Raw genomic sequence first — 13,158 nt, forward strand, 5'->3', positions numbered from 1 at the left:
TTAAAGTGCACGTTAGTCTACTACTAAGCCTCTGCATAACTGCTTGGATAAACATTCATACAGTGTTTAGCCCTTAGAAGTTTCCGTGAAGCGTACCAAGTGTAATCTGTGAAGTTTGGCTAAGATGCATACATCTCAGCCATATAGAGGAATAAAACAACCGCCTCTAATTGATTAAATACCTGACAGCCAAAACTGTTGAAATAAATGTACTCACCGCTGAGTTTACCTGGATTGTCTTCATAATAACGTGGGTCTTGCCCAATTTTGAAGGATGCTAACATAGATGTCATAAGGCTAGCATACCACCTTTAGCTGTTTACAGGTTTTCTACGAGGTCAAAATTCTAGGAACTCTAGGCTGTTGACTATGAGTAGTTCCCTTAATAAAATTTTAAGAGTATGGGTTCCAGGACCAGAGAAGAGCAAGTGCACCTGCAGCTCCAGGGCTTGATTAACAGACAGGTACCTGTCCGCTCTGAAGTAGTGTCACTCAAGGAAATGTTATAGTTCTATAAATAGAATTCATCTAGTTCTATTGTTGATATTGTTAATCACGTTAATAGTTATTATCTACAGTATGCTCTTATAGTTGATAAGTGTTAGGAACCTTTTGAGACATTAACTTCCATGTTACATTTAAGGGGTTAGTGCCCTTGTAGTGTGGATGCATATAACCAGTATATACGTAGTGCGTCGTGCTGCATGAACATACACAAACCATATATGAATACATGTATATGTATAGACACATACTATATATGTGTGCGTATATAATTTTTTTTAACTTGAATCAGTTCAAATCCGAGTGTAGTCACATATAGCTGTATAGTGTGGGGCAAATCACAAAACAGCCTTTCTAAGGCTGTTCCCTCATCTGTAAAATGGGGCCAACAATAGGATTTACATTCAGGACCATTGTGAAGATTAAAATGAAATAATGCATGTAAAGCCATTCGCTTTACACATATAGTAAATCTTCAATACATGGTAGTTACTATTGCTGTTTTAATGTTGATATTGCATATGTACACCTTGTTTTTTATTGCATTCTAATTAAAAAGAAAGGTGATGTTTTAAATTCTCCTTTTCTTCTAGGAGTGTCTCCATAAGTAGCAACAATAACTGTCAGTAAAAATTGCTTTTTCCTGAGAACATAGTTTGTTGGGAATTTTTTCTCTTCATTAATGAAAAAATTCAGTTATTTCATATCCTTATAGCTTTCCATGAAGGTTTTGAAGATCAATTTGCACCTGTTTCATGATTGAGCATTCTGATAATCCTCATGAGTAAGAAACAGAAGATAGATCTGTAGCTTTTTTCTGGCAGTTAATGAAATCCTCACTTTACTTTTGTTCTATTCTGTCAACATTTCTTTCAAAGAACAGAGGAGAGAGATGGAAATAAAATTAATTGGCTTGTCTTCAGAATCAGAATGCATTCAGAATAAATTCATTATTTACTTTCGTAGAATTGATCATATCTTGGAGCCCAAGATAATTATACAAATGATGTGCTTATTTTATTTTGACTTCCATATGTCAACAGTCCTGAGTTTTTTCCATTCCATAAATAGTCATATGAAAATACAGCAGTCCAAAGTTTGACATTGTGATCCACAGTGTTTGGTGTCGTGTTTGTACCATGACGAACTGTGTATTACTTCTATAGTAAGTGATTTTAAAAATGACTTTATCATTGCCATGGTACTTTTTCCTTCAGTTTACTTTACTTTACTTCAGCTATGTATTATGTATTATCCAATAAATTTTCCTCTCATGTGTTAGGATCTTACCCAGTGTGTTACATGCCAAGAAAAACACATTACTGTAAAGAAGGAACCACACGAGTCCCTGGGAATGACAGTGGCTGGGGGCAGAGGAAGTAAGAGTGGTGAACTGCCCATCTTTGTGACCAGTGTGCCACCTCATGGCTGCCTTGCTCGTGATGGCCGCATCAGGAGAGGTAAGATAGGGTCGGGACCAGTTTCGCTACATCTTCTCCCTTCATTCAGTTCATGTTTTAAAAAATAACAAGTATCTACAAAATTTTCTGTTAAACATGACTTTTTTTAATCCTTTAAAATGTCCCTTCCATATGTAAGTGTAAACCTCTCTATAAGGTTAGGAAAATGCCTAATGTGAAGGAAAGTTGCTGCAGTTTGATGAGGTCTCCATTATTTTCTAATGTTTACTCAGATCATTGGATTATTTTATGTTGGAAAAGACCCTCTAAAAGATTAACGCTTCTCATATCCTGGCAGACTGGATACTCTGAAGGACTATCTCACTAAAATAACAGATGTTACTTATATGATAAAGTACCTATGTAGGAGGGGTCTCACAGAAGAGGTAGAGTGGAAGACAATCTTAATAAAAAGGCATAGTTTTAGGGATTAACTCACTCATAATTTCACATTCCCTGCCCCCCCCACCCCCCACCAGTACTGTACAATTTGTAGAGGTAGGGGTGGTAGTAGTGAAAAGAGCATTCTCCATACACTTGGTTTGTTCATATGGGAAAGTGAGTCTTAAGCGCTATTTTTCTAAGAATGAAGTTGGATCCCTACCTCCCATCATATATAAAAATTAACTTAGAGTGGATCCAAGACCTAAAAGTAAGAGCTAAGACTTTTAGAAAAAAACACAAGCATAAATCCTCATGACCTTGGATTAGGTAATGGATTAGTCGGTGGTTTTCTTAGATATGACATCTAGACACATGCAACACAAAAAAGAAAAGAGATAAACTGGACTTCATCAAAATCACAAATTTTTGTGCTACCGAGGACACCACAAGAAAGCAAAAGATAGTGAAAGTGAAAAGATAACCCACAGAATGGAAGAATATATTTGCAAATCATTATATCTAACAAAGGACTCCTATCTAGAGTACATAAAGAATTCTTACAATTCAGTAATAAAAAAGACAAATAATCCAGTTTTTAAATGAGCAAAGGATCTGAATAGACATTACTCCAAAGAAGATACACAAACAGCCAAAAATCACATGAAAAGATGCTCAGTGTCATTAGATATTAGGAAAATGCACATCAAAACCACTTCATACACAGTAGGATGAATATAATAAAAAAGACAGTAATATTGTAATATTAGCAAAGATGTGGAGAAATTGAAACTCTCAGACATTGCCAGTGGGAACATAAAATGGTCCAACTGTTTTGGATAATAGTTTAGCGGTTCCTCAAAAAGTTAAAAACAGGGTCACCACATGACCCAGCAATTCTGTTCCTAGAGAGATGAAAATGTACATCTCACCCAAAAACTTATACATTATTTTTCATAATAGTCAAAAAGGAGAAATCATCCATATGTCCACTACCTGATGGATGGATCAACACAATGTATTATTATGTCCATGCAATGGATGTTATTTGGCCATAAAAAGGGGTGAAGTATTTTAAAAAAAAAAAGGAATGAAGTATTAACACAAGCTACTATATGGATAAACCTTGAAAAGATTATGCTAAGTGAAAGAAGCCAGTCACAAAAGACCATGTTTGGTTGCATTTATATGAAATGTCCAGAATAGGCAAATCTGTAGAGACATAAAGTAGAATAGTTCAAGTTTGCTCAGGGCTGGGGGCGGGGGGTGCGCAGTGAGATGGGAAGTGACTGCTAATGAATACAGGGTTCTTGGGGGGAGGGATCTAAAAATGATATGTGACGGTTACACAACAATGTGTTTGTACTAAAAACCAAAAATTGTATACTTTAAAATGAGTGGAATGAATTATACCTTCATAAGGCTGCTATTTTTTTTAAAAAAAAAGTTATTTGCCCAATTGTGGAATTTAGGGTAATTTTATTTGTTTTCCAGGTTTTCTGCAATGAGAATGTTTTGTTTTCATAATCTGAAAAATCAGTGATGAATTGGGAGAGAAGGACTTTCCATAGACTTTCTTGGTACCTACAAAACTAATCTTTTCCTTCCTAACCTTTTATATAATCCTCATTGCCCTTTTTTTATTATATTACTTGGCAGGGCAACAAACACTTTTTTTTTCTTCCTCAAGCAAGAGAAGATGTTCAAATCTCAAGTTTCATTTCTTTGTGTAGGCCCAAGGATCTCTTCTCTTTAAGTATTCTGATATGTTCGCGCTGAGCAAACTATGTAGGGCTATCTTTATGTATAAAACTGCGTAACTATAAGACAGGATATATTACAAATTCATTTCTAAGAGCAAAGGATCAAATAATTTTTGAGCAGAAAAGAACTATAGAAATCACTGAAGCCCAAAGAAGAGAAATGAACGTGCCCAGGTCCTGCACATAGCAAAACTAGGTCTAATGATTTGGACTTCCTGTCGAATCACAGTGCCTCAAGCCACACTTTTTCCTATATATGATGAAATTATCTTAAAGTTTTGAGTTGTTTTGGAATGTTTTCCATGAATTGGATTTTCCCTCGGTATCGTAACAATGACAGAGAAGTGAAAAAATTACAAATAACAGGATGTACAGGGAAGATGATGACTTGGTAGCTCATCTCATTTTTCTTGTTTGTTCATTTGGACAGGTGATATATTGCTGAATATCAATGGCATTGATTTGACCAATTTAAGTCATAGTGAGGCCGTTGCTATGCTGAAAGCCAGTGCCGCATCCCCTGCTGTTGTCCTGAAAGCACTTGAGGTCCAGATTGTTGAGGAGGCATCCCAGGCCACCGAAGAGCAGCCCGGCACCTTCAGTGAGAATGAATATGATGCCACCTGGTCCCCATCATGGGTCATGTGGCTTGGGCTTCCAAGGTACTGACAACGTTTTGGTGGTTTCATGGAATAATCGTAGTGACAACCTTTCTCAGTGTGTAACACGGTAAATTCACTCATCCAGGGGGAAAAAGGCCCTAGTCAGAGATAAAAGTGGCAATGGCGTATCAAGTTACAAAAGAAAATGGTATTTTTTTCTTAGAATGTTATATTTTAAAAGGTAAATTTAAGGGGTGCCTAGGTGGATCAGTCAGTTAAGCATCCAACTCTGGATCTCAGCCCAGTCTTGATCTCAGGGTCGTGAATTTTTAAAAAAAATTTTTTTTTTAATTTTTAAAAAATTAAAACATTCTTAAAAAATAAAGGTAAGTTAAGGTAAGTTTAATAATAAGAACTAGGCTAAAAAGACTTATTGTATCTGTTTGTAAAAATGAATAAAGCCGTTCTGTCCATTCCTATTAAGGTTCTCAAGTGGACCAGCCATGTTCAGTCTCTTGCTTTAGAAAAGCTGTCATTTACCACCATGCATTCTGATACGTGCTTAGACTTCATGTGCACTTTTCACCAGAAAAACCAGGTCAAAGTGTGGGGCCTTTCCCTACTCCAGAAGCTTTTCTAAAACCCCTTTCTTAATCTTTTTAACTCTCCCTAAAAAGGCAGGATGTAAAACTCGGTTTTTATTGGACATTTAAGCCAAACCATTGGTGTTCAAGAATAGGTGCCCCTCACCACCTTAGTGAAGAGTTCACTGCTTCAGGACTGTCACCTGCCAAGACATTCTGCAGTTGGTCATTGTCTGGTCATGAAAGTGCAACCTCCTGAGGGTTGTATAATTCGGTATTGAGATAGGAAGAATGTGTGTTACTGTCTTTGTTTCCAGATCACTTTAGATTCTTAATGTGTAGAGGAATCCTAAAACTGAACTATGAGGAAACATTTTGACTCTTGAGCCAAGTATGAAAATGACTGATTTTTTAAAATAAAAATAAACAATAGGAATGCCAGTTTCTGAGCCATCTAGCTTCATTTGGATGTAATTTGTAATAACTAGCAGTTGTATAGTTCTATATGATTTACTAAAGAAAAGTACTTTCACATAAAGAATAGCAGAGAAAGCAAGGATGAATGATCTAACTTTCTGACTTGTCCTCTTGGTTGAAAAAGACTAAAAAGGCCTGAAACTGTAATAGAATTCATGTCTCAGGGACCTGTAGGGATCGATTCAAATGGTTGCTAAGAAACTGCAGACGTGCTCCCTCATGGTGAGGTGTCAGCCATCAGAGGGAACTCATTTATCTTGTTAAGTACTCAGCCCAATACACTGACCTGTCACTTGAAACCTAGCGTGTCAGGAAGGCCCCCTCCCACACCAGTGGGTGAGAGTGGTCTCCCCTGCTGCGCGGTGGCCGTGCACATGCGCACCGCTGCTGGTGGCCAGGCAGACGCTGGCGCTGTGCCGCGCTGGGGCTCCTTATCTGGTTCTCGTTATCTTGTATTCCAGGCTAGCTTTGCGGTCAGCACTTTACCTCTTGTCTTCAGAGCATTTTCAGGTGTACCAGCAAGACTAATGAGTATTTCAGATGAAAAACACACAGGATAATAAAACCTATTTTGGGGTCCACCTGTATCAAAAGAGTACCTGTCAGTCAACGGTCCCTGTTCTGTGGGGTCTGGGGTCTTCTGTTGTGTGCAGACCTGTACTCACAACCACACTGTTCTGTGAGGTCTGGGGTCTTCTGTTGTGTGCAGACCTGTACTCACAACCACATGTCAGGAGGGCCACGAGTCAGAAACCTCCTTTAAGCAGGTTCCACATCACATACGGTAGCAGCTCTGCTCTGTCTGAAAAGGGAGGTCCTTCCTCTGCAGTTGGCTAGGGCTGTACCAGACAGAACAGTTACTTGTTTTCTGTTGTGTTGTTTTGATTGTTTTTTGCAGAAGATTCAGAACCATGAAAATAACCTATATCGTCTCTAAAGTACCAGGCTAATGCCTGGGACCCTGCTCTATGCCAGAAGCCTTTTTAAAAGCCCTTTCTTATTGGTGAGCTAAGAAACTGGACCAGATTAAAAGTTCTAGTATTTCATATATCGCTTACAGAATTGGCTTTATTAAGAAATCTTTTTAATAGATTAAAAACAGGAAACCTTGCCTTAGATGACTAGATCCAATTTCATCTAAAAATGAAAGATACTTCTTTCATATAAAGAGATATTTTTTCTATATCATTTAGGTGGGGTTTTTTTCTATTTTTAAGTTTTTATTCATCGAGCTCACATCCTCCAACTGACAGTGGCATTTTAACTGAAGCGTCACAGTGTCCCTGGTTAAAAATAAAAATAAAAAAGGGAAGGGGGAAAGGAAGAGGTGATTTTCATTAGTGTTTTCTAGATTGAGTTCTCTATTTTGTCAATCGTCTCCCTTAAAATGAGTGCATTTTAAGGGAAGGAGGAAAGAACAACAAATAACTCCTCGCATAGATTAAAAAGAGAGAAAGTTTTCTACTTTTCTTTCATTTGAGTTCTGAGATTAGCAGGACTGGGTCCCTTCTGTACCACTGTTTTGTAGATACAAACTCTGTAGATACAGACGCATATCCGAATTGAGGACATTGTTGGCAGTGCAGAGGGCAGACGTAGGCACAGAACCATTTTATATGACTTTCTGTGGTGTAACTTGTAACCAGGTGTGTTTAGCTGTGTGTGTGTGTGTGTGTGTGTGTTCACTTGGGAAAAGAAGACCGAAAAACGTTGGAGAAATTCCAGTCTACCTAGGACTGAGTCTGTGCTAGAAAATGGGTTGTCAGAATAATGTGTTCAGAAGGAAATAAAGTAGCCCTTTTTCGTTTCCCAGCAGTGATGAGCATGGAGTTACAACAAAGGTGAACGGGGTGTAAAGGCCTCCACACTAATTAGTTCTGGATCTTTGTGTTCGTTGTAGTGCCCTTCGTAGCTGCCATGATATCGTTTTACGAAGAAGCTACTTGGGAAGTTGGGGCTTTAGTATTGTTGGTGGATATGAAGAGAACCACACCAATCAGCCTTTCTTCATTAAAACCATCGTCTTGGGGACTCCTGCTTATTATGATGGAAGATTAAAGTGAGTCTTGTGATAATCAGATAATGTGATTTATGTTTATTGTGATGGACACAATCTTGACCAGGGGTCAGCTCCAAACCCAGCCTTTGTCCTTCCTTGTCAATAAAGTTTTCCTGGAACATGGCTGCATTCATCTGCTTACACATCCTCCATGGCTGCCCGTGAGCCACAGTGGTGGTGTTGAGTCATTGTGACGGAGGCCATGTGGTTCACAAAGGCTGAAATACTTGTTTACTAACTGGCCCTTTACAGAAACAATGTGCCGGCCAGATCTCTACTGAAGCATCACTTTGACCATCTTGCCGCTGATAGTTCTATTTTGCTAATCTAATAACAGGGACCAAACCTGAGTCATCTGATTCAACACATTCGATATGACAGCTAGCTCCGAGCAGTCATTCCACACACACCCTTTAGGTCTAGTCCTGTCATTAGATGACTCTGCTCATTTTTCTCCACAGCACTTATGTCTACCTAACATTGTATTTATGCAAGCTCCATGAAGGGGTGTGGGTGGGGGGCTTTGTTGCATTTATTGTTACATTCCTGGTCACCATAACAGTGCCTTGTGTAAATGATAAGGTCTCAATAAATATTTGATGAATGAATGTGTGAGAGCTGCCAGGCACAGTGCTAAGTGCTTGGGGTTGTATTATTGAATCTTCTTAATAGCCCTGTGAGGTGAGTGTTGTCATTGCTATTCCTGTTTGATACACGAGATAACTAAGTCTCAGAAAGATAAAGAAACTTGCCCACAGTCAAATAGCTGGAAATGGTTGACTGCGGTTCACACCCAGGACTCTCTCTCCAGAGCCTGGGCTATTTACCCCTCTGCTGGGCAGGAAGTCCTCAGCCAACCTCATGCAGCCTCTTTCCTTTATCAAAGCTCAGGCACTGGGAGAAGAAAGAGGTGTTAGATCAAGAGATTCTACAAACAGAGAGGAAATGGATTAGTGTAAGGTCTTAGTGCTTAGTTTTTTGATGGAAGAGCCAATTCTTAAAAAGTAACTGTTGACATATTAGACAGAGGGCCACACAAATGGAGAGTGTGTACTGATCACAAAGACAAAGTGCCATCCGAATAGTCTTGTGAAAAGTTGATCAGGGTCAGTATGCTCCTGATCAGTCTTACATTGACAGAGATGGGTGAAAAAAATCAGTATTTTAGGTGGAAAGAGTAGGGGGGAAATGAATTAACCATTCTCTTAGCTGAGTTACTCAACCAATCTGGGTCTCAGTTAATTAGTTTATAATCTGCATTCCACCTACTTCCAAAAAAATTGTAGTAGCTAACAATAAAATAGCATATTGCTATTATAAACTAAAGAGCAAAAATCATAAAGGAGAGAAAGGCCTTCAGATTTATCATCCATTTGTGATAATCCTGTCAGAGGACAGCAGGCATCAGCAGCTGAAAGAAGAGGAGGTGTGGGTCTTACTCTCAACGTAATTGAACCCTCAAATGTATGAGTTCTAAGAATGAACAGAGAAAGAACCGTCAAAATAATAAGCAACCCCCTCCAAATGCATTATTTAGTAATTCTTAAAGAGGCAGCACATTTATTCTCCTAATTAAATTTTGCTTAAGCTTACATGAAAATTATTCTGCTTGCCCTCAGAATCACCCAGCAGTTAGAGGAGAGGTGGGCCCAGGGGTGCCCCGTGACTGGCAAGGGAAGGCCAATACAGGCTTAAAAATCGCCCCAGATGTCTTGCAAAGTAGAAAATACACCCTCACCATTGACAGCTGATGGTTAAGTGAAACTGTGAATTTCATGCTAAACAAATCTCCATTAGGATAATGTTTTCTAATCGCATGAAGATAGTTAACGGTCCGTTTCCGTTTGTCTTTGGCCAGATGTGGAGATATGATCGTAGCCGTCAACGGCCTGTCAACGGTGGGCATGAGCCACTCCGCACTAGTTCCCATGTTGAAGGAGCAGAGGAACAAAGTCACTCTGACAGTTACCTGCTGGCCTGGAAGCCTGGTGTAGGATTTGAAATCGGTTGTGAGTCGAACATCTTCCTTTTTTAGGCTTTGGAAAGAAACCCCTTCCGTTGGATTGTGTTTCTGCTTGGGGGCTACAGCACAGCTGGTGTTTGCAGGGCCCAAAACCACTGAGGTCGTCCTTTTGTTATTAGTAAGACGGCTTTCCTCCAGTTAGCCACGTTTCTTTTAGCTTGGTCTTCCACTAACCCTTGTAAGCTCGTGTTTTCAAAATTCAGACTCTCCGTTGTCAGAATGTGACCTAAAATAATGAAAGAAGTGCGCGCGGGCTGCGGTCCAGCCAGCTGGCTTAGAGGGCTCAGGGCGGTCCTTGGTTTTCCCGGCCGAATCACAGAGTGAGCCGGGTGCCCGAGCGTGGGAGCCAGTGGAGCCCGCGGCTGTGGCCCTCGCTGCCCCTATTGCAGCCGGTGCCACGAATGGATACATCTTCGTTTAGCTGTAGCCCTTTCCCGTTTTCTCCCCATCAGTGCCAACATTTCAAAACTTCATACTGTTTATAAAGTGATATTTCTGACTGTTTTGTTTCCCCTTTAATTTCTTAGGGAAGTCTGACACTACTAAAGAGCTTTTTAAAAAATAATGTACCATTAATTAGAATACTAGATAATCAAAGGTCACGTTTTCCATTGACAGAGGCATTTGGGAGGTAATTATAGTTTAGTGCTGGAGATGGTAAAAGCCACACTTGCTTGCAGAAGTCCAGAAGCATTAAAGATTCCTTTCCAAAGGAATGTTTTGTTATGCAGGGAAATTTTGAAGCAGATTTTGCTAAAATTCATTTTCTAGAGTCTGTATTGTACTTATCAGCAGTCTTGGCTGGACGTGCTTTTTGTGATTCCTGTAGTTAAACTAAAGATAAAACCGTGTTGCTCTTCCACACACGTTCACCTATATCGCAGCTCAGTGTAGGAGAAGGTGTACTTTTTTTATTTCATTCCGAGAAGAGCCTTCAGTGTTCTAGAAATCCTTATTTTTTCCCCATTATTTCTTGTGAGCTTAATTATTTCAAGAAAAAGACTGGAAAGTCCTGGATTTTTATCTAAAATAGTAGGTTTTAGATGTTAATATCTTTCAGTCAGTTCTTGGTCACGAGGCTATTTCTTATTTTTCTAAATGTTTTTGAAAACTACAGCCAGCCCATTTTGTTAGTCCTTCATTCCACTTGATTGTCCCTTGGAAGAACGCATAAAGAAGCGAATAAGATCAAAATTTCTTTACCTTCTTAATATTAAGCATACTTGAAAAGAGTTTCACTTAGAAACCTAGTTCAGAATCTGAGCTCCTTGACAAGTGCCCTCTGTAATAAATGGTATTGATTATCAGAGAATGTGTTTCAAAAACACTACAGTATATTATGAAGCATGACCACTTTGTTTTCAAACTGGCAGTTGTATTGCTGGGGCTTATTGTGTCTGCAGCATGTCACTGATTATTCCTGTTAGTTTTTTAGTGATTTTTTTTTTTTTTAAACATATCGCTTTTGAATAAATAAGAAATGGCAATAGTAATTGCTACGGATTTGTCCAACCCCTTAGCTACACTGTACGGTCAACATATAACCAAGATACAGTGGAATGCCCCATACAGTATATTACTGTTACGTGATGATCGGCTTTTGATTTGGATTTGGTATTGAAATGCTTTGATATTCTAATTGACGTGGAACAAGTTTTTTTTCTTCCTGCTCCCCAAATAGAAATTTTATATCCTACTTTGCTATTTTTTTAAAAATTTTGTAAGAATGTATCATTTCTTGGGGAGTGGCCATCCATCAACAAATATCCCAATGGCTACTTTGTTATATATAAAATACTTACATTGAACCTGGGGATATAATGAGTATTTTGAAAGAAGACACTTTTTTCGACTTTATTTTTATCATGGAAATCTCAGACTCAGCTTAAGCTAATTTGGTTTTATTACAAAACATGATAGTTTTTGGTCAGAATGATATTTGGTGATGGAAACTTGTTCATAATTTATTGTTACTGTTGAAATATTTGAATTTTCTCATCTTAACGTAAATAGTTCAAATATTTTGATTTGTTCTGTGCCTTCGGTTTAAATTATTTCAGGATTTTTCAAATGTGTTTAAATAATGGTGTGATAATCATTTAGGATGGAAATAAAAGTCATCCTTTCCATACTAGTGATATTGTCTCTTTTCTTAAGCAGCAGACGTTGACTCAGTACGTGATCTTTATGTTTGTTCATGGCCCAGCAGGCTGCCCACACCCTCAGTCCTGCTTCCACACACGCCTGTAGTCGCCCTTCTGTGCGTGGCCAGGGTGTGCCATATTGGGAGGTGTAGCTTGAACGCTGCCCATCTAGCTTTCTCCGGCCGATACTCCCCGCTTTCGAGAGAATTACCCCCCGTGTGAGGGTGAATCTCCACAGGCCTCTATCTGCCTTTATATGGCTCTGACCTAAGTACCCTCAGAGTTGTAAGTCCCGTCTGATGCCACCTTGCAATTCTGAAGGCCGCTCATGCCCTGGCGCTGTGGCTCCCACAGTCTGCAGACTGAAGGCACCCAACCTCACTTCTGCACCCCGACTCTGTGTTTTCTCACGCGCTTATCTCTCTCCACTCTCTCTCACTCTGAACTCTTATGGGCAACCTTTCTAAACCCTAACTTTAGGGGCGCCTGGGTGGCTCAGTCGTTGCACGCCTGACTTCGACTCAGGTCATGATCCCAGGGTCCAGGGATCGAGCCCCGCATCGGGCTCCCTGCTCAGCCGGAAGCCTGCTTCTCCCTCTCCCACTCCCCCTGCTTGTGTTCCCTCTCTAGCTGTCTCTCTCTCTCTCTCTCTCTCTCTCTGTGTCAAATAAATAAATAAAATCTTAAAAAAACAAAAACAAACCCTAACTCTGGTCATTGCTCCGGTCATTTCACTGTTGAGGGATCTTGGCACTGCAGAAAAGTCCCCTCACCATCTGCCCCCACCCCCATCTCTCCCATAACTTCTCCTCCCCACTCCTTGCCTCATTTAAGAACTGCCACCACGCCTGTGCCTACGCGGGCTGACCTGGCTCAAGTGGCATTACCTCTCTTTGGGAAATCTTCACAAACCTCCTGGGGCTAGCCCTTTTTTTTCCTCTCTTTTAAAAGGTTTTATTAAACTATACTTTTATGGTCATGGATGCGTACTAGGAAGAAGAAAAACTTGCAGGTAGGTGCTTGATTACCACTGTCTCTAGCAGTTTTTAAAATTGGACATTAAATATCAGAGATTCTATATCTTCTGAAGAGCCCGGGTATTCTAGAGGGAGAATGTAGGCCTGGTGTCCTTTCTGTGTCCCAGGATCTCCTCCAGGATGC

The 13,158-nt window shown here is 39.7% G+C and overlaps 1 protein-coding gene across 6 annotated transcripts in view; it reads left to right on the forward strand.

The window, feature by feature from the left end:
* LNX2 (ligand of numb-protein X 2) overlaps window positions 1–11,987 on the forward strand; it is a 78,364-nt gene extending 66,377 nt beyond the window's left edge. For all 6 annotated transcript variants that reach the window (XM_078070537.1, XM_036077037.2, XM_036077038.2 and 3 more), the window contains 4 exons: window positions 1,787–1,964; window positions 4,539–4,770; window positions 7,672–7,830; window positions 9,689–11,987. In XM_078070537.1, the coding sequence (XP_077926663.1) occupies window positions 1,787–1,964; window positions 4,539–4,770; window positions 7,672–7,830; window positions 9,689–9,824 (705 nt within the window). In that variant the 3' untranslated portion in view covers window positions 9,825–11,987. The remainder of the gene's footprint in view (window positions 1–1,786; window positions 1,965–4,538; window positions 4,771–7,671; window positions 7,831–9,688) is intronic.
* The last annotated feature ends 1,171 nt before the right edge of the window (window positions 11,988–13,158 follow it).

Source organism: Halichoerus grypus, chromosome 4, assembly GCF_964656455.1.
Source record: "Halichoerus grypus chromosome 4, mHalGry1.hap1.1, whole genome shotgun sequence".
NCBI lineage: Eukaryota > Metazoa > Chordata > Mammalia > Carnivora > Phocidae > Halichoerus > Halichoerus grypus.